Here is a 26,078-nt window from a genome sequence, read left to right on the forward strand (position 1 = left end):
CAGCAAGGGGCGCTGCGCCGCGCGCAGCTGCGTGCGCCCGCCCGCCCCTAGAGCCTGAGATCTGAGCCAGGCGAGGGCGGCCCAGCCTTCCCGCCCAGACTGGGTCAGAGGAAGCCGAAAGCAGCTTTAGCGAGGTGAAGCGCTCGGGGGTGCCAAGGACCTGTTAGAACTTTGCAGAGTCCGGGATGTGCAGAGCGAGGCTGCGGAGGACTTGATTCATCTTCTCCCCCGCTCCCCATCCACTGGGCTCCAGACCTCCAGCTGTCAGACCCCGATTTCGTGGCAGGGTGTGGCGACCCCGATTTCTGTTTGCAAGCACAGCCAGCAGCCCAAGAGCCAGGTCCCAAGGCTGGATAACTTTTGCCTCGGCTGCTGGCCCGGGCCTCAGAGTCTTGGTGAGTGCTGTGATGTTGCTGGGGTGTCAGGGAGGGCAAAATCACCTTTTCTTTTCTACTTTACGTGCATGTCTTGCCAGTACGTGCAAACCGCGCCTGATGTCGATATGGAGACCTTGCAGCTCAGCCCTGCGCGGCTCAACCCTTATTGGTACTGGAAGGGCAGCTCCATGCCCGTGTCCTTATGGGGATCTGACAGAAGAACAATTTTGGCTTTGAGTTGATTATTTGCTGGGGGGTGGGAGACATGAAAGGACCTTTCCAAGCTCCAAATGGGGTCCCTGTCTTTGAGAGGCATTTGAGAAGTGTAGGATGGTACTTCGCTGCGTCCGAAGGGCCCCTGTGATCTAGAGGAAAAGGACTCTCCCATGGACGTGGTCCTGTTCATCATGGCCATACTAGTTGGACGTGGGGAAGCCTGACAAGTGGACTAGGCCGGCCTAGTTGGACACAATACTTTTGTGCGTGTGATCAACGCGTTTCCTAGGGACTTGTCCCAAGATGGGGTGTAAAGCCAGAGAGGCCTGTGGTTAAAGGTCAGGTGCTCATAGAGCACTTAGAATCAGTAGATAAAAACCTTGTTGGTTTGGGGATTTCTAGGGCCTTAAAGATACAAGAAAGGCGCTGTGGTGTGGAAGTGAGGGACGTGTAGAGAACAGGGGTCTTCAAGGGGCCAAGGTTGGCGGACCAGGAGCGTGGGGCCCGAGGCCGAGGGTCCGTGCCTGATGGCGGTCGGTGCCTCTTGGGGTCTTTCCGTGTCTCCGCAGAGCGCAGGAGGAGACTGAGCGTAGGCCGGGGCCGAGCGCAGGGCGCCATGGCCGACCGGCCCGCGGCGGGCCCGGCGGCCGGAGACTGGGAGATCGACGTGGAGAGCCTGGAGCTGGAGGAGGACGGCCGCGGGCCGCCGCCGCCCACGCCGCCCGGGCCCAGCCCGCCGTCGGCCGACGGGGACGGCGAGGACGACGAGGACGAGGACGACGACGACGACGCGGAGGACGAGGGCGACGGCCTGGACGCGGGCGCGTCCCCGGGGGGGCCGGGCGGGCCGGAGCAGCCGCGGGGAGCACCGCCGGGGCCAAGCCCCGCGCCGCAGGCCTCGCCCGCGCCGGCCCGGCCCCCGGAGCGCGGCGCGAACGCGGGCGGCGGCGCGGAGCCGCGCAAGCTCAGCCGCACGCCCAAGTGCGCGCGCTGCCGCAACCACGGCGTGGTGTCCTGCCTCAAGGGCCACAAGCGCTTCTGCCGCTGGCGCGACTGCCAGTGCGCCAACTGCCTGCTGGTGGTGGAGCGCCAGCGCGTCATGGCCGCCCAGGTGGCGCTCCGGAGGCAGCAGGCCACTGAGGTGCGTACCCGCCGGGCCCCGGGTCGCGCCTCGCGGGGGAGCCGGGCCGCCGTGGGGGTCGGGCGCGGGGAGGGACGCGGCCGCTCCCCGTCCCCGTCCCCGGGGCCGCGGCGCCTGGCGCTTCCCGGGAAGGCCGGGGAGGACGCTTCTCTGCTCCCCGTGGCCCGCGGAGGCGGGCGGGGTGGAGAGGCGGCCGCGGGCATCGCTGGGGGGACGTGCCGGGAGAAGTTTTGTATTAAAAGCAGGTGGAGAGACCTTGAAAGTGGTTCGGAACTTTGTGGGAAAGTCTTTTTTTTTTTTTTTTTTAATCTTTTAAATGTTAAGGCTTGTTTTGGTGGTGCTGGGGGGAGGAGGACGGTGGTTGCCGCAGTGCCCCGGGTCTGCCGTCTGTCCCCGTGTTTTAGTGCTGGTCTCGGGAAGAGAACCGCGCCCGGGTTGTGCGCTCAGCGCTGCCGCTGTCACGGGCCATTTAAGAGAGGCACACGTGCTGCCCCTTGTACGGATGAGACCACACTGGCCAGGGGAATTAGGTGCCCGCAGCGTAAGGTCACGAAGCCGGGAGCTTCTGACCTAGGAGCCAGTGGAAAGATCTCTGCTGCCTCGCACCTTGCCAGGGTTTTCTTTAAGCGGGAGGCTCTTCTTGAACTTCGGGGTTTCTCGTTTCCTTGTGTTCCTGCGCACGGAGAGCTCAGAGTTAGGGAGGCTGCGCGGGGTCCCCTCTCCCAGATTTTTGCGTTTACTTTTTGGCGAGAAGGGACTGGGGAATGGATCACCATACACACAGAGGACAGTGACCCTACTGGAAAGGTTCCCAAGGCCCCCCCGGAGTGTGCGCTGGATTCCCCAGGTGGCCTTGGCCCTGGGCTGGGCCTGTCCCCACCTGCGCCGCGTTTCACCGCGGTCTCCTGGATTCCTCGCGGGTCCCCCTGGCCTGCTGGTCTGAACGCGGGGGTACAAGGGCCCAGAATACCACAGACCAGGCGGTGAGGGAGGGAGCGAAGTCGTGTTTCTCCTTGTTCCCCCATGCCAGGAGGTCTCTGAGGGTTTTGTTTGCCTTCCTGTGTCCCAGTCTTCCAGTGTTTTTAGCCAGGCTCGGGTTTTCGAGACCGGTACCCTCATACCTGTCCTTCAGCCCCCTGCTCCGCATGGCACCTGCCCTACTGCGAGGAGGAACCAGCTCTGCCTCACTACTCAGTGGCAGGCCATGGGCACCTTTGACCCTACCTCTGGGTTCCTGGGACACAGCTGTACCCCACAGCTCTCCTTCAGGGTCTGGCTCCTGTCTCCACTGTGGGTTTTGCTTTCCTGTGGGATGTCCCCTAACTTCTGGCTGTGGGGTGAATCTGGGGTGACTCTAGCCAAAGTGGACCCAGGGAAAATCTGCCCCACTCCCCAGCAGTTGAGGTTGGTGGCCTCAGACAGAGCTTCCAGCTCGTCGTCCGGAATTAAGGGGTGCTGGTGTAAATTAGTTGAGAGTCATTTTTGACATGGGTTGGGGAAGTAAATACATTTAGCCGGGGAGGGTTGCTGATGCCACTTCCTAGTCCCTCCCGTCCCACAATTTCTTTTAGGCCATTGTTGATTATGTTTCTTGTGTTTACAGGACAAGAAGGGGCTTTCCGGGAAGCAGAATAATTTCGAGCGCAAAGCCGTGTATCAGAGGCAAGTCAGGGCGCCCAGTTTGCTGGCCAAAAGCATTTTAGAAGGTAAAGCAATGCAGAATTATTCTTCAGCCTTTTAAACCAAGTTCTGAGGGATTCCCATTATTCACACATTTGGCATTTTTATTAACCTGTGAAGGAGCCGTCTGAGGGGAGGGTGCTTTTTATTAGGAAGTTTTGCTCTGGGGAGGAAATCAGGATGTGGGAAAATGGATCTCACATCCCTCCTGAGGTTTTCTTCACCGATAATTCTGCTGTCTGCTTAGTAGTTGTTGTTTGCTTAGTAGTTAAGGGGTGAACATGGAGTGTGTCCGAAATTTGCCCTAGCATGAGGGGCGTGCAAAGATCCACTGTCCCCTGATAATGGGGTGAGGAAGGAAATCAATTTAAAACATTTCTTTGGTTGTCGTTGGAGCTAGAGTCAGTCGAGTGAGGAGGTCAGCAGCTAGCCACGAGGATAAAGACCTCTAGTCAGGCTGACCCACCCTCTAACCACCACTGTTTTTCATCGGACTGTATTCCTCCCGGAGAAGCTACGTAATTGTGGTTATTGTGCACCTCAGTTGGCCATTTCTGACAGTCAAGTTTGTCGAATTGGGAAGAGGTTTTGAATCAAACGAGGAAAGTGGAGATTGTAGTTGAATTTGAACAGCGTGAATTCTTTCTCTCTACCATGTCTAAAGCTTGAGGATACATTAATTCTTCTTAGATTATTGCTGATTTTTAAAAGCCACTCTGGGAATAGAATTTATTGATTGATCTGATAATATATTGACTACCTTTCACCATTTAAATAAAGGAAAGTTTATATTTGTTCTAATCACTGTCTCTTCATAAGATTTGTGTTGAAAAGCAGGCTTTTTTTTTAAAAGTAGATATTTGAATTCTTTTTTTTTTTTTCTTACGTGGCTTCTGAACGGAGTTGGTTCTATGCAGGTTTTAAAGTTGTTTGTGTCTTACTCTGTACTATATACTTCTGACCTTAGGATGGTTTTTCATGCATTAAAAATGAATTTGGTTGCAAACTGGGTAAACAGATTTATAGCCATAGGGACCACAGGGAAACTTGAAATGGTGCCAAAGCAGCTCAAGGAGTGGGAGGGCTAAATGGAATAGTAAATTCAAGTAAATAACTTCCTGGCAAAACCTACCATAGAGATGGAAACATTAATATTCAAATTGTATTTTATTTGCAAATGAAGACAATGGGTTTGTCACTGTGTAAACACAGACATCACAATGGAGCCTTCAAACAAATCTGAGAGCAGCCAGTCCTGGGGGTTAGTGAAATACTCAAAGTATTTTATGCTGCCAGGAATTCTACTTATGTTATGTTAATCTTCATTGTTGTTTTGTTGTTTTTAATACTTTGTCCTTATTCATAAAATGTGCACCGACTTTTTATTCTAATGATCACTTGTTCAGTCATTCTGGGGTCTGGCCAGCGTGATCAGAACTTGGGAAGAATGTTTTAGTTCAGTAATTTTCAATGTAGCTGCAGCTCTCCTCTCTGCCTTTATTTTTGTTTGCTTGTTTCTACCTCCAGCCTCTGGGAGGGGCCTGCTTAAATCACTGCAGAGTCTGAACAGTTAACAGCTCTTTTTAATTTTCTGTGTTTCTCTGTTTCCTTAAGTCCCTTCTCTTTTTCTCCCACTAATCTGTAACTTTCTCTTTTTCCCTAGCTCTCCTTGGACTATTCTACACCTGTAACCATGTGTATGTAATGAACCATCTTTAGAAAATAGCCCTGCCATCAGCTTTAGGAATAGAGATCTTTTTTTTTTTCTTTTTCTTTTTTTATTTTTTACCATGGAGAAAGATGACATGGGTAGTAAGAAAGCATTCACTGAGCAAGATGATGGGCAGACTTGTCTCTCAATATGTAGGAGTCTGGGAAGTGCATGACAGTTTCAGCCAGTGAAGTGTGCCTGGACAGGTAAACAAACACACCCGTAATGACAGAACAATAACAAAGTTACAGGATCGCTCCCCTGCTCCCCGGAGAGACCTATTTTAAACTGAGCCTACATTTTTTGCTTTCTGTGTAAAAGACGAGTGTTTTGGAACTGTAAATTTGTCGGGTTCTGCCGACTTGCGGTGTTTCTGTTGCCTTCTCAGCTCCCAGAGTTGTCTTCCCTAGACGTTAATCTCTTTCCCTGTGCAATGCTTACTCATTTTAGGCTACCGCCCCATTCCAGCCGAGACTTATGTGGGAGGGGGCTTACCCCTACCTCCCCCGGTTAGTGACCGGATGCGGAAAAGGCGGGCCTTTGCCGATAAAGAGTTGGAGAACATTATGCTGGAGAGAGAATATAAAGAGAGGGAGATGCTGGAAGCGTCCCAAGCTACTGCCTTGTTCCTGCCCAGCCGCCTGGGGCACGGACCGGAGTACAGCTCCTACCAAAGCGCCTACAGCCCCACCCCAGTGGAGCCGGCGAACAAAGACTTCTGCAATTTCCTGCCCACCTGCCTTGATCTCACCATGCAGTATTCAGGGTCTGGGAATATGGAACTCATCTCTTCCAACGTCAGTGTGGCCGCGACTTACAGGCAGTATCCCTTGTCCTCGAGATTTTTAGTTTGGCCCAAGTGTGGCCCCATCAGCGACACTCTTCTCTATCAGCAATGCCTGCTAAACACCACCACCTCGGTTCAAGCCCTGAAGCCCGGCACCGGCTGGGACTTGAAGGGAGTGCGGGTTCAGGACGGACTTGTGGCAGAACACGACTTGACGCCCCCCAAGCTAGAAGGCTCGCTGCTGCTGCCTCACCCTGCGGAGGTCCAGACCTCAAGAAGTGACCTTCAGGGTCACCAGGCCATCCCTGAGAGGTCTGCATTCTCCCCACCCAGACGGAATTTCTCTCCCATTGTTGACACGGACTCCCTGGCAGCTCAAGGGGACGTCTTAACCAAGATCAGCAAAGAAAGCGCCAGGCACCCGCTGCCACTTAAACATAATCCATTCCACTCATTATTCCAGCAAACTCTTAATGACAAATCAGGTCCTGAGTTGCAAACACCATTTGTCAAGGAGGCCTTTGAAGAGGTCCCTAAGAAGCACAGGGAGTGTCTAGTCAAGGAGAACCAGAAGTACACATTTACAATAGACAGATACGCCAAAGACCTTTTCGTAGCCAAACAAGTCGGAACAAAACTGTCTGTGAATGAGCCGCTGTCATTTTCTGTTGAGTCTATTCTTAAGAGGCCTTCATCTGCCATCACTCACGTCTCTCAGTGAAAGGCTGCTTACAGGGAAAGCTGGATTTTCTGCCATCTCAGAGGGTTCTTAGCAGTTGCTAATTTTTTTTTTTAAACAAAAAAAGCTAAGATGTTTGTCTAAGGAAATTTCTAATGTAAATGGTGATGATTTAAAAAATGGTACCTATTCATATGCATGTACTTTTTCTCCCATAAATATATTTAAACCTAAAGATGGAGATTGCTTACGTGCAAACTGTAAAGTTCCGTGCTTTACACCGCATTTCAAAAAGCAATAAAGTTGACACTGTCTTCTCAAAGACCCACTATTTGCAGAAGTACCTGGTCGTCTCTGTCTACAGGAAAAACTAGTGTCCATGAAACATGTTCCTTGTTTTTCTGTGATTCTGCGTAGTTTCAAATGCTCCCAGTGGTCCCTGGGGGCCACAGGAGATAGCTTATAGTGCCTTAGTTTTGCATTTTAGAGGCTGTGTAAATAGAGCTACTCAAAACTGAGGCAAAAAATAGCTTTAAGGAGCGCATAGAACAGCTTTGCCTGTTTCTAGAATCATAATTTTGCGTGGCTGGACAAAGTGGAATTAACTTGCAGGAAGATCAAGTTTAAGATGTTGTTCATATGGTGATCTGAGTTCTCGGGATGGATGTCCTTTAGCTCTTGGCATCCTAGTTTCCTTTCCTGACGGGTGTGTATCTGGAGCCTCAAGCTTCCTTCCCACATTGAACTTTCTATGCATCTCGGTGGCTAGCGCTCCAGAGCAGATTCACTTGTCATCAGACCGTATGGTTGAACCCCTCTCAGCTCTGTTACTGCACTGTTTCCTGAGGACCGGAGACAGCAGGCACCGAGAGGGGGACACGGTCACGGTCACGACTCTTCCGTGTCCAGCTTGATGCTCCCACTTGTCACCAGTGCCAAAGGCTTTCGGTGTAGCTTTAAACAAAGTCACGTTCAGATCCCTTCAGCTGACAGTGGCCGAGGCCGGCAGACAGTCTTCACAGCATGAGGGTGACTTCTTGAGTCTTAACCCCACCCCTCCACGTTTGAGTTTATTACTACCTTCCAGTTTTGCTCAATAAAATGTTAATAACTATTGTTCTCTATGATTGATAAAATGAGAGTAAGTCATTTATGAGAGTATTAAACTTATCTCTGAAGACCTCATCTGCAGATCCCAAATGAAGTTTTAGGATGCCACAGTCATTTCACCCCCCAAAATCCAGAGCCAGACAACCCACGGTTGGTTTTGCAACGGAGTGAGCTGTGATTTCCAGTTCTCCTGTCACTTGGGGAGCGAGAACACTCGTTGGGCATGTGGAACGTGCCAAGAGGTTTGGCAATTTAAAGAGTTTCTTTCTTGCTCTGGAAAATGTTTAAAATTACTTAAAAATGATTTTGCTACTGATGAGCTCATGTAAACCTCCAGGGGTTCTCTGAATTCTTGCTTAAAATTAGAATCGATTTCAAAAACAACAAGCCAAGCCTTAGATTGATTTCCAGTTTGTTCTTGTAAAATAATATTTGGTTTGATTGAGTCAAATGTACTTATTCTTGCTATTGCAAAAGCCAGAGCAAATGGCAGTTTGCCAGAGGGAAAGAAAATGAAAGAGGACAGAGCTCACAATGACGGAGATTATCATCATTAAGTGGAAATATGTTTTCCAGTCACGAATGCTGGTGTCTGGGACAGAATCTGACTTCAGCCACCCCTCCCGCTCCTGCAGTCATCTTTGTTTTATCGGTATAGTTGATTTTTTTTTTTTTAAAGATTTTATTTATTTATTTGACAGAGAGAGAGATCACAAGTAGGTAGAGAGGCAGGCAGAGAGAGAGGAGGAAGCAGGCTCCCTGCGGAGCAGAGAGCCCGATGCGGGGCTCGATCCCAGGACCCTGAGATCATGACCCGAGCCGAAGGCAGAGGCTTAATCCACTGAGCCACCCAGGCGCCCGGTATAGTTGATTTTTGTCTTCCTCTCAGGAATTTGTTTTTTGTGTCCGGTGTGAAGTGTAAACTTAACATTCAACCTAACTACTGCTGAGGTAATGGGGAAAACACATCAGAATAAACTCACAGGAAAAAAAAGTCCCAACGGGGAAAAATAAATCCCAAGGAGAAGACCTTCTAAATCCAAACATGGATTTCCTCTCTTTTTTTACTCTATTTTAATAATTTGAACACTAGCATTTGTCAATTTTTTTTTTCCCCCTCTTTGTGTTCACTGTACATTTTTGGGACATCTTTTCTGTCCTCTATCATTTTAGTCTCATTAAGTGAATCCCATTGGCTGTGGGTATAAGCGGTTTTTATCACGTTGCCAGTGACCAGAATTTTTTTTTAAAGATTATTTATTTTTATTAGAGAGAGAGAAAGGGAGCCAGCAGGTGAGCTGGGGAGGGGCAGAGGGAGAGAAGCAGACTCTCCAGCAAGCATGGAGCCCTCCAGGAGGGCCTCCACACAAGGCCCTGTCTCAGGAGCTTAAGATCATGACCTGAGCCCAAACCAAGAGCCAGAGGCTTAACCCACTGAGCCACTCACTTACCCCACCAGTGGCCAGAATTTTATTGTTCTTGAACATTTATAAGGGTCAGTACTTAAAGTAATATTATTATTACTGTATCATGCATTAGTTCTGCTCTAATGATGAGTTCTTGGGATTTCAAACCTACCGTCAGCCACTCAGTGAGAGATTTGTGCTTAGCCTGTTACGTCCTACCATCATTTCACTTCGATCAAAGCTACTGTTTAATTCTGTAGAACCTTCCAAGAGCACTGGCATCGACATCAAATCAAACTTGTGGTTCAATTTAAGCATTTTCCATGTTCAAGGCAATAAACGGAGTTGGCTTTCATTATTTTTAAGAAGGTAAAGAAGAGTAAAACAGAGACCTTCTCCTCCATTTAACTCACAATAAAGTAATGCAGTTTTTTTTTTTTTATACTTTTTATTTATTTGACAGAGAGAAATCACAACTAGGCAGAGAGGCAGGCAGAGAGAGAGGAGGAAGCAGGCTCCCTGCAGAGCAGAGAGCCTGATGTGGGGCTCGATCCCAGGACTCTGGGATCATGACCTGAGCTGAAGGCAGAGGCTTTAACCCACTGAGCCACCCAGGCGCCCCTAAAGTAATGCAGTTTTAATGACACATCTTTCTGCCATCTCAGCCAATCCAACATTACAATTCTTTGCTCTGTTTGTAGTCATGCATAGTTTGGGAAGAACACTGCTTCCCAAACTTGAATGGACCAGTGAATCACCTGGGGATCTTGAGAAATACAGACTCTGATTTTCCGTAGGTCTGGGGAAGGGCCTGAGATCCTGCTTCTCTAAACCGCCCCCCCCCCCAGGGGATACTGGGGTTGCTGGTCTGTAGCCCGCACTTTGAGCAGCAAATATTTACATTTTGGTTATTTCGATGCACGTTTAATCTACTCTTCTGTGGATTTTGAGTTCTAACGCAATGGAATTATCATCAGTAATTTAATGTAAATGACTTATTGAAAAAACACTTCTCTCCAAACCCGCAGACTGTACAGCATTAAGAGGGAATCACGTGGGAACGTGGACTTGGGTGATTAGGAAGTGTCCATGCTCGTTCATCAGTTGTGATTCCTGCACTGCACTGGACGGAGATCTGTTAGTGGGGGATGCTCTGCCTGTGTTGGGGTTGGGGGGGGATATGGGAAATCCCTGTACCTTTCTCTTAATTTTGCCATGAAGCTAAAACTATTAAAAAAAACAAACAAACAAAAAAATCCTTTCTTAACCCTTTGGTGGCAGAAAGAAGTAAGACCTAGGCATAGTCCTGACTGAGACAAATTGCTTCCCTTTCTCCTTTTCTTAAAACTAGATCTTTCAGTTCAGTTACAAAGTATTTTTTTTGATTGCAGTGAAACACACATCACCTAAAATTTACCATTGTAAACTTTTTTTCCCCATTGTAACCATTTTTAAGGGTACAGTCCCCTGATACTAAATATATTCACCCTGTTGTGCAATCATCACGCCATCCATCTCCAGAACCCTTTATCTTGCAAAACTGAAACTCTGAACTGTAACTCGGAGTTACACAATAACTCTCCCATCGCGTCCCCACCCCAACCCCAACCATTATTCTTACTTTGTGTCTCTACGAATTTGACCATACTAGGTACCTCCTATTAAGTGGAATCATTCTGTATATTTTCCTTCTGTGATGAGCTTATCTCACTTCGTGGTTCATTTATATTATAGCATCTGTCAGAGTTTCCTTCATTTTTAAGGTTGACTAATACGCCATTGTGTGTATACACTGCACTGTGTCTATCCATTCCTCTCTCTGTGGACGCTTGGGTTGCTTCCATCTTTTGGCTCTTGTGAATAGGGCTGCTGTGAGCGTGGGTGCGAACATCTCTTCCCTCAGTCCTCACTTCCTGATTTCGCCTTCTTCCCATCTTCAGGAACTCCATTTTTTTCAAGTATACATCCCTCCCACCCCAACCCTGTCCCCACCCCCAGTGTGTGGACCACCTCTGCTCCTTCCCAAGGCCACACAGCTCTCCCCAAAGCCTCCAATGTCAGACGTGCACTTTCTGATTTGCGTGTATAATCACATCGTCTGCATGTAAAAGCTTAATTCCAATTGTGAAATGAAGGACTTGTATTAACTTGTATTAAGAAACTTCCTGGAATTCCTTCTCCCAAGTCTCAGGGGTGCTAAAGACCAAAGAAATGGCTGAGGGTCAAGATAAAGAAGAAAAACGAAGCCACAATTCCCTGTGGAATAATGGCATTGCTTATCAAGGCTGGGTTTCCCTTTGGGACTAGAATTCTTACTGGCCCAACCTGGTTTTATTTACTTTTTGGTAAACTTTTAAAAATTCCTATTCTAGGTCTGTGAATTCAGGCTTACTTACTTCTAGGATCCAGTTTGTAAAGCCAATAATTCTTTTGATGGCTGGATCCTGAAATAATAAAATTTGGTCCACTTGTATTTATTTTAATGATTGTACCAAGCTTTTATCATACTTTATGACCCTTAGTTATTTTGGTTTTTAACTTATTATATCTATAAACACATTTAGAGATAGAGATAGCTGGAAATAGGTTGGCATTTGGTGTGGTAGTAAATATTCATAATACTAATTAGCATGCATTTAGTGCCTGCTAAGTTACAGAGCACATTCACGTTTAACTCTTTTGTTCCTCATACATAAAACTTCTGTGTAAGATTGGCAAGTGGCCATATAAAGAGTTTAATTTCATCTCTGTGTGTGTGGACAGAAATTTGGAAAAATTTTTTCCCCAGTATACAACAGGACTTGATGTGGTCTAATCTGTTTTTAAGACTTTTTTTTTTTTTTAAAGATTTTATTTATTTATTTGATACACAGAGAGAGATCATAAGTAGGCAGAGAGGCAGGCAGAGAGAGGAGGAAGCAGGCTTCCTGCTGAGCAGAGAGCCCGATGCGGGGCTCGATCCCAGGACCCTGAGATCATGACCTGAGCCGAAGGCAGCGGCTTAACCCACTGAGCCACCCAGGCGCCCCTGTTTTTAAGACTTTTTAATGTAAATGTAATATATATCATATGTAATGTGTATATTATATAATATGTATTATATGTACATTATATGTACTTTATATATACATATATAATTATAATTACATATAACTGTATATATAATATATATAACATTACATAATATATATATATATTTATATATATAAAAATGTTACCTGTAAGACTGGCTGTATCTCTATGTAGAAATATTTGGATATCTGTCCTAACTTCATAAAATAACAGACACACACACACACAGACACACACAGGGTCCATGGGGTTGTGAGAACCATTGGGATGAAGAATGAGAAAGAGAGTCTACTGGGCATAATTGACTGACAGCCCGAGATGTCAGGCCTTTCAATCCACTGCAGTGTTCAGGCCAAGGCCACATTTTCCTTGGCTGCTTCCGAGTGACAGTAGAGTGGGGTTGCTAGAACGGAACAATTTCTGCCCTGATACAGGACCCCTCTAACAGGCATCCTTGGCTGGGGACTCCCTATCCAAATATTTCCTTATGGATATGTGAAGAGCCTAAAAACTAGCACCTCTATTATTTGCCTGGAGTTTGATCAAGAAGTAAGACAAAAGAGTTGGCATTTGGAGATTAGAATATACCTTGGCTACCTTATTGCTGCTTATGATTATAATAAGAAGGACTTACATCCAGAACGCAGGAGACTTCCCAAATTGACCTCTGGGACGGATCTCTACTATTAAACTCCAGGATTAAGTAGATTTACCTGCGTAGAAACAGTCAGCAGTGGTCCCCACACTTGTCCTGCATGCACAGAGTGATGGACTGACTCTATTCCCTGCACACAAGTTGGCTCTTAAACGGAAGGGCAGAGGAATAGGCAGAGCTACCCGTACTCCCTTCCCAAGCCCAAACTCGCCAATCAGGTAAGCTACTCTCCCTCCAAAGTCACTGTTGAAGATACAAGCTAGGGGATGGGAAAGGTTGTGATTACTTCATATGTGCAACTAGGCTAAAAACTATATGCATCTTTTAAGAACAAAAAAGAAAACGGGAGAAATGACTTAATTTACCCCAGATGAGACCTAGAGCAGTAAGTATAATACACTGGCAAGCGCTAAAGTTTCATTTTACTAACGAGAACATCATTTGGTATTGGTAAGTAGCATGACCCAGAGGATTTCTCCTTCTATCAGCCATTACCACGTTGTTTTCATGGAGCATCATCATAAAAAGTTATCATAGGAAGGTACCTGAGATGTCGGGAAGTTACCAAGCTGAAGAGCATTTCCTTTTTTGACAGGGCTGCTAGAGAGGTATCAAAGGAATGCCATAGACCAAATGTATCTCATTTTAGCAAGGCATTTAACAAAATCTTTCATGGTAGGGAATTGTGGATGGAAAACGGTGATGTCAGATGGATTTATTTGTAACTGAATAGCTACTTTCAAAAAGCATTGAGTAAGAAATCAATGCCAATTTTGAGGAAAGCTTTTAGTCTTATGACCCATGGGTCTTCTTGTTTTGGATCCTGGTTAGCAAATGAAAACATAAAAGGTGTATTATCAGTATGTAGAAAACATTTAAGTTGGGAAGTCAGACCACTATGTGGATAGCAGAATTAGACTTATACTGGGACTGTACATCAAATGGAAAATCTTACATCTGACTTTTGAAAACAACTGTCATCCAATTATGAAACTATATGTCGAGGGAGATTTGACTTGACATTAGTTTATGTGAAAATGATTTGGGAGTCATAGGGGATCACAGAGCTCAAAAGGAACCAAGAATGAGTCATGGCTGTAAGGAATTACTAATGCAAAGTTGGATTCCATTAATAGAGTCTCCAGATCAAGGGGAATGCTAACTATTATTCCTCTCCACGCCTCCACTGCCCTTGGTCACATCACATCTGGGAATTTATGTCCAGCTCTGGGCATTACGTATTTTAAAAAAAAATTTTTTTTTGAGAGATCATGAGCAGGGAGATAAGGGCAGAGGCAGTGGGAAAAACAGACTCCCCACTAAGCATGGAGCACAACGCAGGACTCCATCCCAGGAACCCGAAATCATGACCTGAGCCAAAGTCAGACACTCAACTGACTGAGCCACCCAGGCGCCCTTGGGCATTATATTTTTAATAGGGACATTGATGGACTCGGTTCCATAGAAGGAGTGGAACCAAGGATGAGGATGGCAAAAGATCTTGACATCTTGTCTAACTACAGACAGTAAGGACACTGGGGATGATGACCTGGAGAAGAGATGTCTTGAGGAAAAAACACTTGATTTGTGTCTTCATATTAATGCATTCCTTAATTCAGGTCCCCTGGAAGTCTCTAGAAGAAGTAAGCAGAGCTAAGAGTATGTCCTGAGAAGTGAAATACAGCTCAATAAAAGGGAGACCATCTTGCAGTCTAAGTTGTCCATGAATGGGCTGGTCTGCCTTGGGTTGAATGCACGTGGAGGCCTTCATGTGGGGCACAGGAGGAAACCTCGCATTGAGCATGACATTGAATTGGCCAGCAGGGAATCTGCTTCGTTTATCTTTGTGTCCCACATCCTACCACACAATGGAGTCAAGAAGTGTTTGCTGAAAGAGGAGAGTGTTTTTCAGCTCCAATAATTCCTCATTTTATGACACATAACCTGTGGTATTTTTTTCTGTCCCAGGCAAACTTTTCAGAATATCCCACCACCAATTTATTTTAATTTAGAAGATGGCACAAAGAAATAACTCATGAACATCTTACATCTAACATCATTGTGAATAAAAACATTGCACCTTTATTCTGTATAGTCCCAATCTGAGTAGTGAAAAAAAATTTTTTAATTATTTATTTATTTTTTATTTTTTTATAAACATATAATGTATTTTTATCCCCAGGGGTACAGGTCTGTGAATCTCCAGGTTTACACACTTCACAGCACTCACCATAGCACATACCCTCCCCAATGTCCATAAACCCCCTCCCCCTCTCCCGACCCCACCTCCCCCCAGCAACCCTCAGTTTGTTTTGTGAGATTAAGAGTCCCTTATGGTTTGTCTCCCTCACGATCCCATCTTGTTTCATTTATTCTTCTCCTACCCCCCTAACCCCCCATGTCGCATCTCCACGTCCTCATATCAGGGAGATCATTTGATAGTTGTCTTTCTCCGATTGACTTATTTCACTAAGCATGATACTCTCTAGTTCCATCCACGTCATCACAAATGACAAGATTTCATTTCTTTTGATGGCTGCATAGTATTCCATTGTGTATATATACCACATCTTCTTCATCTATTCATCTGTTGATGGACATCTAGGTTCTTTCCATAGTTTGGCTATTGTAGACATTGTTGCTATAAACATTTGGGTGCACGTGCCCCTTCGGATCACTACGTTTGTATCTTTAGGGTAAATATCCAGTAGTGCAATTGCTGGGTCATAGGGTAGTTCTATTTTCAACATTTTGAGGAACCTCCATGCCGTTTTCCAGAGTGGTTGCACCAGCTTGCATTCCCACCAACAGTGTAGGAGGGTTCCCCTTTCTCCACATCCTCTCCAACACACGGTGTTTCCTGTCTTGCTAATTTTAGCCATTCTGACTGGTGTGAGGTGATATCTCATTGTGGTTTTGATTTGTATTTCCCTGATGCCGAGTGATGTGGAGCACATTTTCATGTGTCTGTTGGGCATCTGGATGTCTTCTTTGCAGAAATGTCTGTCCATGTCTTTTGCCCATTTCTTGATTGGATTATTTGTTCTTTGGTTGTTGAGTTTGCTGAGTTCCTTACAGATTTTGGACACTAGCCCTTTATCTGATATGTTGCTTGCAAATATCTTCTCCCATTCTGTCAGTTGTCTTTTGGTTTTGTTAACTGTTTCCTTTGCTGTGCAAAAGCTTTTGATCTTGATGAAGTCGCAATAGTTCATTTTTGCCCTTGCTTCCCTTGCCTTTGACGATGTTCCTAGGAAGACGTTGCTGGGGCTGAGGTCAAAGAGGTTGCTGCCTGTGTTCTCCTCAAGGATTTTGATGGATTCCTTTCTCACATTGAGGTCCTTCATCCATTTGAGTCTATTTTCATGTGTGGTGTAAGGAAATGGTCCAATTTCATTTTTCTGCATGTGGCCATCCAATTTTCCCAAAACCATTTATTGAAGAGGCTGTCTTTTTCCATTGGACAGTCTTTCCTGCTTTGTCGAAGTTTAGTTGACCATAGAGTTGAGGGTCTATTTCTGGGCTCTCTATTCTGTTCCATTGATCTATGTGTCTGTTTTTGTGCCAGTACCGTACTGTCTTGATGATGACAGCTTTGTAATAGAGCTTGAAGTCCGGAATTGTGATGCCACCAAATTTGGCTTTCTTTTTCAATACTCCTTTGGCTATTTGAGGTCTTTTCTGGTTCCATCTAAATTTTAGGATTATTTGTTCCATTTCTTTGAAAAAAATGGATGGTATTTTGATAGGGATTGCATTAAATGTTAGATTGCTTTAGGTAGCATAGACATTTTCACAATATTTATTCTTCCAATCCATGAGCATGGAAAATTTTTCCATTTCTTTGTGTCTTCCTCAATTTCTTTCATGAGTACTTTATAGTTTTCTGTGTATAGATTCTTAGCCTCTTTGGTTAGGTTTATTCCTAGGTATCTTATGGTTTTGGGTGCAATTGTAAATGGGATTGAGTCCTTAATTTCTCTTTCTTCTGTCTTGTTGTTGGTGTACAGAAATGCAACTGATTTCTGTGCATTGATTTTATATCCTGACACTACTGAATTCCTGTACAAGTTCTAGCAGTTTTGGAGTGGAGTCTTTTGGGTTTTCCACATATAGTATCATATCGTCTGCGAAGAGTGATAGTTTGACTTCTTCTTTGCCGATATGGATGCCTTTAATTTCCTTTTGTTGTCTGATTGCGAGGCTAGGACTTCTAGTACTATGTTGAATAGCAGTGGTGATTACTGAGTAGTGAAATTTAAAAAAAAGTCTAGACTGGGTAAATTCCCTTAGTTGATTTTTTCCCCATGTGATCTGTTTTGAATGTTTTCCTTTTATTCCAAAAAGCATTTATTGGAATATGAGTTTATTGAGTGTCTTTGAGGTTTTATGACATGGAAAGTCTTATTACAAATATAAGTAATTAGTTTGCTTTGAATGAAATTAATTTTATATATGAATTTTTGGGATTTAATTGGATTAAGATTATTGCCTAAATGATAACAAATAATGAATTTCAGAAGTGTCTTCTCTGCTTCAGCTACTTTAATAGCTGGTCAATTTTGATTGAAAATTTTGTTCAATATGGTTAAAAAGACCAAAAGGGGTTTGAGGTTACTGATTTAGATAAAGTTGGAGTCTGTTCAAGCATGGTGAAGTAGAGGTTCTACGTGCCGTTCTGTGGATCAGTCTAGAAATCCGATTCTTACCCTTGAGTACTGTTTTATTTAATTCAACAAACGTTCACTAGGACCTGCAGTGGGCTGGGAGTATTGGGCTCTGAGAGATGAGACAACTGAGATAAGACCTTTCAAAAATGGGTGATCTTGAGATGAATTTAGGTTACACTCGCTGACTCTCTGTCCACGGTTCCTTGTGGATGCCGGCGGCCCTTTTGCTTTCCCACTTCCTCCGTCCCCTCCTTGGAGAGAGTCCCTGGTTATTTCCTGGCATTTCAGGCCTGGGTTGTTTGGATGTGGCTCAGCTCTGTTGTGTTCTCCCTCTGTTTTCTATGTTGGTCAGAGCGTCTCTCTCTCTCTCTCTCTCTCCTTTCTTTTTTTTAACTTTTTTTTTTTTTAAGATTTTATTCATTCATGGTCAGAGGAAGAGAGTGAGCCCAACCAGGGGGAGCAGCAGGGAGAGGGAGAAGCAGGCTCCCTGCTGAGCAGAGAGCCCGATGTGGGGCTCGATCCCAGGAATCCCGGGATCATGACCTGAGCCGAAGGCAGATGCTTAACGGAATGAGCCACCCAGGCATCCCTTGATCAGAGCTTTTAAAATGAAATTCGTAGACTCAGGAGATCCTTGTAGGAAAATAGTGGGTTTGGCCTCAGTTGCTCCAATCTGCTAAAAACTCCAGCTCGGTGATAGCCCTAAAATCAACGAAGGACCCTCATTCACCAATGTATGCACTAACTCATGACCCACAAGCCAGAAAGCATCCAAACGCTTGCTGGTGATGATGACTGTGCATAAAACATGGGTAAAATCCCAGGGAGAAATAAATGCAAAAAGCCCAGCACCGTCTTCTGAGATAAGGCTCAGGATGTGCAGACAGCAGGTGGGTAAACCACAGAGCTCTGTCATTGTGTCACTGTTCATGGAATTCAGTTCAGTGTAGTAAACATTGACGGAGAATTTTCTGCATGCCAGATACATGCCAGAGGCTGGGCTCGTGTTCTTTAAAGCAGAAAAAAAAAAAAAAAAAAAGAAAATCCCCCCAAACTCCCGAGGCTTACTTATTTTTAAAAATAACAGTTTATTTTAAGGAGAGATAAAGAAATAAGGAAGATGGGAATCTTGATACTTAGCAACTCTCGCAAAGACTGGAACGTGGTCTGGGCTCTGGGAGAGGGTACAGCCTGGTAGAGCAGACTTACTTCCTTGATAGTCCCTCGGCGGGTAAAGGCATGACCTATGGACAGTAACGGAAGCTGCTGCTGTTTGATAACCTCTCCTCCTCCTCAGCAACAGAGCCCTGGTTCCACTGGGACTGGAGACATGCCCGGCCAACAGGCAGCATTTTCCAGCTTCATTTGCATCAGCCACAGCCCTCAAGATATGCTTATTCATTTGACAGAGAAAGAGTACGCAAACACGAGTGCGGGAAGGGACAGAGGGAGAGAACATGCAAGTAGACTCCCTCTGAGTGGGGAGCCCAACTGAGGGCTCAGTCCCATGAGCCATGAAATCGGGATCCGAGCTGAAACCTAGAGTCAGATGCTCACCCGACTGGGATGCCTGGCATGCCAGCCAGGGGCCTCCCCATCGCGGCTTCTCTTTACTAAGGTCTCCATACGCATCTTTTGGCTTTTTTCTTTACCATCTGTTGATGCCTCCTACTCAGCCTTTCATTCAAACCCAAGAATGGGATCTGATGAATTCGGCCAATTCCTGCTGTCTTCTTTCAGCCAGGCCTTACAGGTTAAGATGCCCGCATCTGGTCTCTGTGGGGAGTCCCATGGTATAAACCACCTGTGAACCCCCTCACTGGAATCCCGGGTATAGCGGGCTCTTAGAATATAATAAATCCTTCTCCCACATTAATTCATAGAGGAGCAGGACTTGCTCCCTGCACTCCAGGAGCTCAGAGCCTACTTCAGGAGAAGCATCTCTATGCTTCATGTTTTCTGGCAAAATCTTTTTCCCTAAGTTAGACAATAACAGCAGTAAAGATGCTAACATTTATTTTGGTTCCTTGGTGTTTGTTTGCATTTTGCATGCATTATTCCACGTAATCCACACAAAGTTCACCTCGTGAAGTAGGTGTAATTGTTCCCCTCACTTTCCGCATAAGGACACAGGCTTCGAGAAGTGAAGCTCCTGGCCAGGTACATACATCTGGGAAGTGACTGAGCAGAGAAGAATGCCAGACCCGTGGAACTAGTGTCTCAGGCCATCTCCGAGATATGAAATATGGCTCATGCTCACGGCAACGTCTTGGTGTAGGAGGAAGGACGTGGGTTGGAGAGGTGGGAGATCTCAGCTCTGACCCGGTGCTTCCTCTCCGTCCTTCTGCTTCTCTGGACCTCGGATCTTTTTCCATCTGTAAGACAAGGGGAGTAGATAAAATAGGCCATAAGGACTTGGTAGTCAAAAGGCCCAAGTTTTTAAAAATTTATTTTTGTTTACTTTTATTTGTTTATTTGATTGAGAGAGAGCGCGCGCACAAGCTTGGAGGGAATGGCAGAGGGAGAGGGGGAAGCAGTCTCGCCAACGAGCAGGAAACCCCATGCGCCAGATCCCAGACCTATGGGATCACGACCTGAGCCGAAGGCAGACGCCCCATCTGAGCCACCTCGGCACCCCAAGGCCTGAGTTTAAGTCCCGGCCGGGCCACATGCGTGTCACGTGGCAGCAAGACCCTCCGAGCCATCTGGGACGTGGTGGCTCTGGCCAGTCTCTGCAGCATGGGTTCCCTCTGGAGCGTTATTCCTCCGGAAGGAGAGTCTTTAAAAAATCCGCTTCAGGCAGACTCGATCTAAATTGTCAGGGGATTTCAGAGGCGTCAAGCAGAGGATGTGTTTTAAGAAGTTTACCCTGATGCTGAAGAGCCTGTGCCAGGGAACAGACGAGTTCACAGCAGCGGCAGCTCGGGTCCACCTTCGCTGTGACGTTTCCCCTCCTTTCCCTCCTCTCCTAAGTGACCAGTGCTTTAATGGGAACCTCTTTCCTACGTTGCTTCCAGGAGGCAGCCTGGTAAGTCGGAACGCATATGGACGTCACGTCAAGTTAAACCTGGGTTTAAAACTCAGCTCTTCCACGCAAGCCGCCTCCTCTCCTTCTTCTGCGTGATGGAGAAATTACAGCGCGGAGAACTGCCGTGAGGGTTATGGGAGATAATGTGTGTCAAGTCCCTGATCCATAATTAAATGACTCTCTGCACCTTTGACCCATGGCATTCCCTGGAAGGTATGGTGGTGAGAAGGATCTCACCAAACGCCCCTACATTAACCAGCCTACAGAGAGAACTGAATGGCTTTAAGGGCTAATCATTAAGGTGGAAAAGTTCCATCTTAAGATTCTATAGAACTGCAGCCTGTATCACTTAATTTTAGAATATGATAATAAATGTGAAGTTATTTTAAAAGCAAGCTACAGGTGGGTGGAAATGCCCTATAATAAATAGTAGAGGTTTTGTATCTACTCGTAACTGAACCTCTTTTCTGGGCTTTAAGTTATTAAAAAAAAATAAGGTAAAGAATGCACATGGCTCAAGACCACAAAGGTTATACAGAACACGGCTAAGTGTCTTTCCTGCCCTCTGTGTCCCCTCTCTAGAGGCACCTACCACTGCCAGTTCCTTATCTGTCTTGGCTGAGATAGTCAGTGGCCGCAGGGCACGGATGGGAGACATCACATGCACAGCTTCGCAACTTGTCCTCTTCAGCCAGTGCTGTGTCGTGGGGAACGTTCCCTGCCCCTTCACAGAGAGGTGAACCTTGAATTCAGCTCAGACTGTTAGGCTCCACATCTTGGACAGGTTCTTGGAGACGACCTGGTACAACATTTCACTGTGCAGATGAGGACACTGTGGCCCACAGATGGCGTGTGAATTGTTCAAGTTCGCAGATCCCTCGATTTTTTTTTTAAAGGTTTATTTTTATTTATTTGACGGATAGAGATCACAAGTAGGCAGAGAGGCAGGCAGAGAGAGAGAGAGAGAGGAGGAAGCAGGCTCCCCGCGATGTAGAGAGCCCGATGTGGGGCTCGATCCCAGGACCCTGAGATCATGAGCTGAGCCGAAGGCAGAGAGTTGAACCCACTGAGCCACCCAGGCGCCCCTCCCTCAATTTTTATTCCAGCAAGTGATCTGTGTTAGCACGATGTGTAGGAACGCAAATGTGTGCAGACGTGTGTGGACGCAAGGACCAGTGAGTTAGCTAATGTTTATTTATTTACTCACGATGTGCTAAGTCATTTTAAAGTTATAAGAGTTATGAACACAAATGAGGAGAGTGCGGCTTGAGTAGTTCAAGAATTTGCCCAAGGATTTTGCTTTTCTTTGACTCTAAAGCCCATACCCTCATGCGCTGCACGTTACTTTCTCTCTCGCTCTTGGCTGGGTCATTGCTGTTTAAAGTAAATAGGTTTTGATTAGACATAAAGTTATTTTCAGTTAAAGAAATTACTTTGTTGAGTCTTGATGGCAGGGCACACTATGTTGTGTTGAAAGATACAAAAGTGGCTGAGAAATTAGTCCCTAGGAGAGATGGTTCAAAGTCCCAGGTGTGGCAGCCTATTCTAGCTCCGTGATGCAAGCCCAGGGACATAGGTGTCCTCGAGGCCACTCGGCTAACTGACTTCATTTCCATAAGAACCAAACCTGCCAGCCGGGTCTTCTCTTTTAAACCATAGAACATGCCACCCAGTTTCATTGTGGCTTCTCAGCCTGTCGTGAATCCTCTCCCCTTTCCCTAGGGAAGGGCTCCATTCTTGGGGGTTGACAGACAATGTCATCTGAGCCATCCTCACTGGGGCAGCCCTGATCCGGGGAAAACATCATTGCACTTCGCTTCTGTATTATAAGGGTCAGGCTGGTTCTTAATTTACTGCCACAGATATCTTGCCTCTTGTATGGAAGACACTGTCCAACAGCTTTACAAAACCGAGAGTGAGGGGCGCCTGGGTGGCTCAGTGGGTTAAAGCCTCTGCTTTCGACTCAGGTCATGATCCCAGGGTCCCGGGATCGAGCCCCATGTCGGGCTCTCTCCTCAGCAGGGAGCCTGCTTCCCTCCTCTCTCTCTCTGCCTACTTGTGATCTCTCTCTGGCAAATACAAATCCCATAGTGATTGGTGGCTTCTCTTTAAGAGGGTGTTTAGGCGTTACAACCAGCATGAACTGGCCTTAGGACTGGGGGCATGGTATCTGCTTTGAAGGAGCAGGAGGTAAGCTTTTTAGGACTGAAGTCATGCCTTTCATGACCCCAGGATCGTGCTGTTTTCCTCCTACTTCTCTGTTTAGGAAAGACTGTATCTTGGCAGACTTCCTCGTCTCATATGATTTGTGAATTACCGAGATGTATGTCGCTCTAGGTATTCTGGACGCTGTGCGAGGATCCCCTTCTGAGTTGCCTCAGTGTTGCTTCTCATTTCGAGTAATGAAAACAGAGAAGAGCTGAGGCAGCCCCCAAGGTAGGGAATACTTCCCCGAGGACATGTCTTGGCACCGGCAGATCATTTCCCAGCCAAGACTGGAGGATTTGGAGGAGCACCGACAAGGTCAAACTCATCCTCCGGTTTTCCTTTTGGCTGGAGAATTCCCAAATCTCTGTCTCTGACTTCGATACAAAGCACGCGTCCCCAGGAAGGTAATACTTGAAAGTCAACCATCCTATTTTTACAATTGTCAGAAGAGTATTTTTGTTGGGCACAACATTCTAAGGCGGACACTGGTCAACTGGGCATATCCAGGGAACAAGCACAGCTGTGACCAAGATCTGGAAATCGCATCGCAAGAGAGAGCATAGCAGTTACCTTCTCGTATCTGAAGTCTTTCTCTGGGAGCAGAGTTAAGCTTTCCCTGTGTAGCTTCGCAGAATGGAATTCATAGGGGCAGGGACAAGTGCCAGATAACCTCAGGTTTGACTTTGACATTGTTCAGAAGTGGAATGGACTGGCCAGAGGAGTTGTCACAGGCACGTGCTGGGCTGGGGTTTCTGCTCTGGGAGGGAACTTAGTCCTTAAACCTTCCAACCATCAGGATAGCTTAGGAGGCTTTTCAAAACTCCCACTCCTGGGGCTCATCCTTGGAGATGCTGGTGCAGTAGATCTGGGACCTGGGACAGGGTGTTTCTGAAAAGACCCTAGAGGATTCTGACAAGTCTCCAATTCACTGATGCCTCAGACTGCATGAAGGTGCCAGAGCAGAGTACTGACAGAAGGTGCGGGAAGGAGGCTGAGAACGGGGACACCTGGGAGGTGGAGATGACGCCACAAGTGGAGGAGAGAGGTGCTGTCCCAACTATTGGCCTTCAGTTTGCCTCTGAGCGGAGGGAAGAGCTGTTCGGTACTGCGGCTCAGAGAGCGCTCCTTGATCAAGGTATAGGGGAACAGGGGGCTACTTAGGAAAGAATTAAAGAGCCAAGATCACATGGTGGCAGACCAAAGTTTATCTGTGATCTGTGTCGTAGTTCATGCGACATCCAGGTCAGGTCTCATGTTACAGTGATGACGCCCTTCCCTGTTGCGGTGGAAAGTCTCCCCTGTGACGTCTTGTGCATCACACACAGGCTCATCCGTCAGAGCTGGAAGGGACCTTAGCTGGGTCATGTGGTTCAACCCATGCCCTCAAGGTCGAAAGCTGGTTAGTAACAGAGTTAGAATTCAAACCCAAGTTCCCTATTTTCAAACACATTTTCACGGGTGATATTAAGAGCTATTTGCATGTGTATAATCACACTGTATTGCCCAGAGCAAATCTCTTGGCCAAACCTAAAGCCACATGTAGGGATAACCCTCCCCTGGTGGGCAAGGGAGCGGGGAGGAAGTAAATATCGGGAAAACAATGATCTACTCTACCCCTGGTGGTTACAGCCAATTAATGAAAGATGCTTGGTGTTGAGAGTTAAGTTGTTTCTTACTTCCTATACTCTGCTTGACTGCCCTCCTCCATCTTCATTATTTCTAGGTCTTTATAAGAAGTAAATACACGGACACCTGAGTTGCTCAGTCGGTCAAGTGTCTGCCTTATGCTCGGTCATGGTCCCAGGGTCCTGAGATCGAGTCCCACACTAGGCTCCCTGCTCAGTGGGGAGTCTGCTTCTCCCTCTGCCTCTGCCTTCCCCATGGCTCATGCTCTCTCTCATATAATCTCTATCTCAAATAAATAAATCAAGTCTTCAAGAGAGAGAAGTAAATATACAATAGTCTGTGCAGATAATGCTTGGGTTGGAATGGAAAGGAGGGTGGTTTTCCATCCTTTGGTTATATAGACTTCAAGAAATGAGTTGAGAGCAGCGATTATCAGGCAAAAATCAGTAGAAAGGCAAGCAGAGTTGGAAACTATAACCTTCTACCCTACACTGAAGCCTCCTGGAACCCTTAGAGTAGAGGCTTTTAGACTTCTAGGTGTGTGAAAATCACTTGGTGTTTGTGTTAATAATGCAAACTCTCGGATGCTGCTCCAGACATTCTGGTTCAGGGGATGGGGCCAGGAATCTGCATTTTGGACAAGTACCTTTGATGATTCTTCTTTAGACAAATTTTTTATTTAAATTCAATTTAGTCAACATATAGTGTATTATTAGTCTCAGGGGTAGAATTTAGAGATTTATCAGTTGGCTATAACACCCAGTGCTCGTTCCGTCACGTGCCTCCTTAATGCCCGTCACCCAGTCACCCCAGCCTCCACCCACCTCCTCCCTAGCAATCCTCACTTTGTTTCCTAGTCTTAAGAGTCTCTTATGGTTTGCCTCCCTCTCTGTTTTTAATCTCATTTTATTTTCCCTTCCTTTCCCCTATTTTTGTCTATTTTGTTTCTTAAATTCTACATATGAGTGAATGATATGTGTCTTTCTCTGACTGACTTATTTTGTTAGCATGATACCCTCTAGTTCCATCCACGTCATTGCAAATGGCAAGGTTTCATTCTTTTTGATGGCTGAGTAATATTCCATTATATATCTATATCTATATCTTCTTTATCCATTCATCTGTCAATGGACATCTGGGCTCTTTCCATAGTTTGGCTATCGTGGACATTGTTGCTGTAAATACTGACAAGCAGGTGCCCCTTCAAATCACTATGTTTGTGTCCTTTGGGTATTTATCTAGTAATGCAATTGCTGGGTCTTAGGTTAGTTCTGCTTTTACCTTTCTGAGGAACCTCTGTTCTGTTTTTTTTTTTTTAATTTTAATTAAAAAATTTTTTTAAAGATTTTATTTATTTATTTGACAGAGATCACAGGTAGGCAGAGAGGCAGGCAGAGAGAGAGGAAGGGAAGCAGGCTCCCTGCTGAGCAGAGAGCCCAATGCAGGGCTGGATCCCAGGACCCTGAGATCATGACCTGAGTCAAAGGCAGAGGCTTTAACCCACTGAGCCACCCAGGCGCCCCTCTGTACTGTTTTCTGGAGTGGCTGCACCAGCTTGGTTTCCCACCAACAGTGTAGGAGGGTTTCCCTTTCTCCACATCCTTGCCAACATCTGTTATTTCCTGAGTTGTTTAATTTAGTCATTCTGCCCAGTGTGAGGTGGTATCTCACTGTGGTTTTGATTTGTATTTCCCTGATGCTGAGTGATGTGG

At 46.1% G+C, this 26,078-nt stretch overlaps 1 protein-coding gene across 1 annotated transcript; it reads left to right on the forward strand.

Moving 5' to 3' along the window:
• The first annotated feature begins 86 nt into the window (after positions 1-86).
• Positions 87-6,931, forward strand: DMRT2 (doublesex and mab-3 related transcription factor 2). Its single transcript, XM_046023232.1, has 4 exons — positions 87-395; positions 1,163-1,734; positions 3,338-3,440; positions 5,576-6,931. Exons 2-4 carry the CDS (start codon positions 1,210-1,212, stop codon positions 6,631-6,633), a joined length of 1,686 nt encoding a protein of 561 aa, XP_045879188.1. The 5' UTR covers positions 87-395; positions 1,163-1,209; the 3' UTR covers positions 6,634-6,931.
• The last annotated feature ends 19,147 nt before the right edge of the window (positions 6,932-26,078 follow it).

The sequence above is a fragment of the Meles meles genome, chromosome 11, assembly GCF_922984935.1.
Source record: "Meles meles chromosome 11, mMelMel3.1 paternal haplotype, whole genome shotgun sequence".
Taxonomy (NCBI): Eukaryota; Metazoa; Chordata; class Mammalia; order Carnivora; family Mustelidae; genus Meles; species Meles meles.

Bases quoted from the DNA above. Each gene is read 5' to 3' on its own strand.
- DMRT2 (XM_046023232.1), top strand. From the start codon at position 1,210: ATGGCCGACCGGCCCGCGGCGGGCCCGGCGGCCGGAGACTGGGAGATC. The intron at 1,735-3,337 runs GTGCGTACCCGC...TTGTGTTTACAG, and splicing joins GGAGGCAGCAGGCCACTGAG to GACAAGAAGGGGCTTTCCGG. The intron at 3,441-5,575 runs GTAAAGCAATGC...TACTCATTTTAG, and splicing joins GGCCAAAAGCATTTTAGAAG to GCTACCGCCCCATTCCAGCC.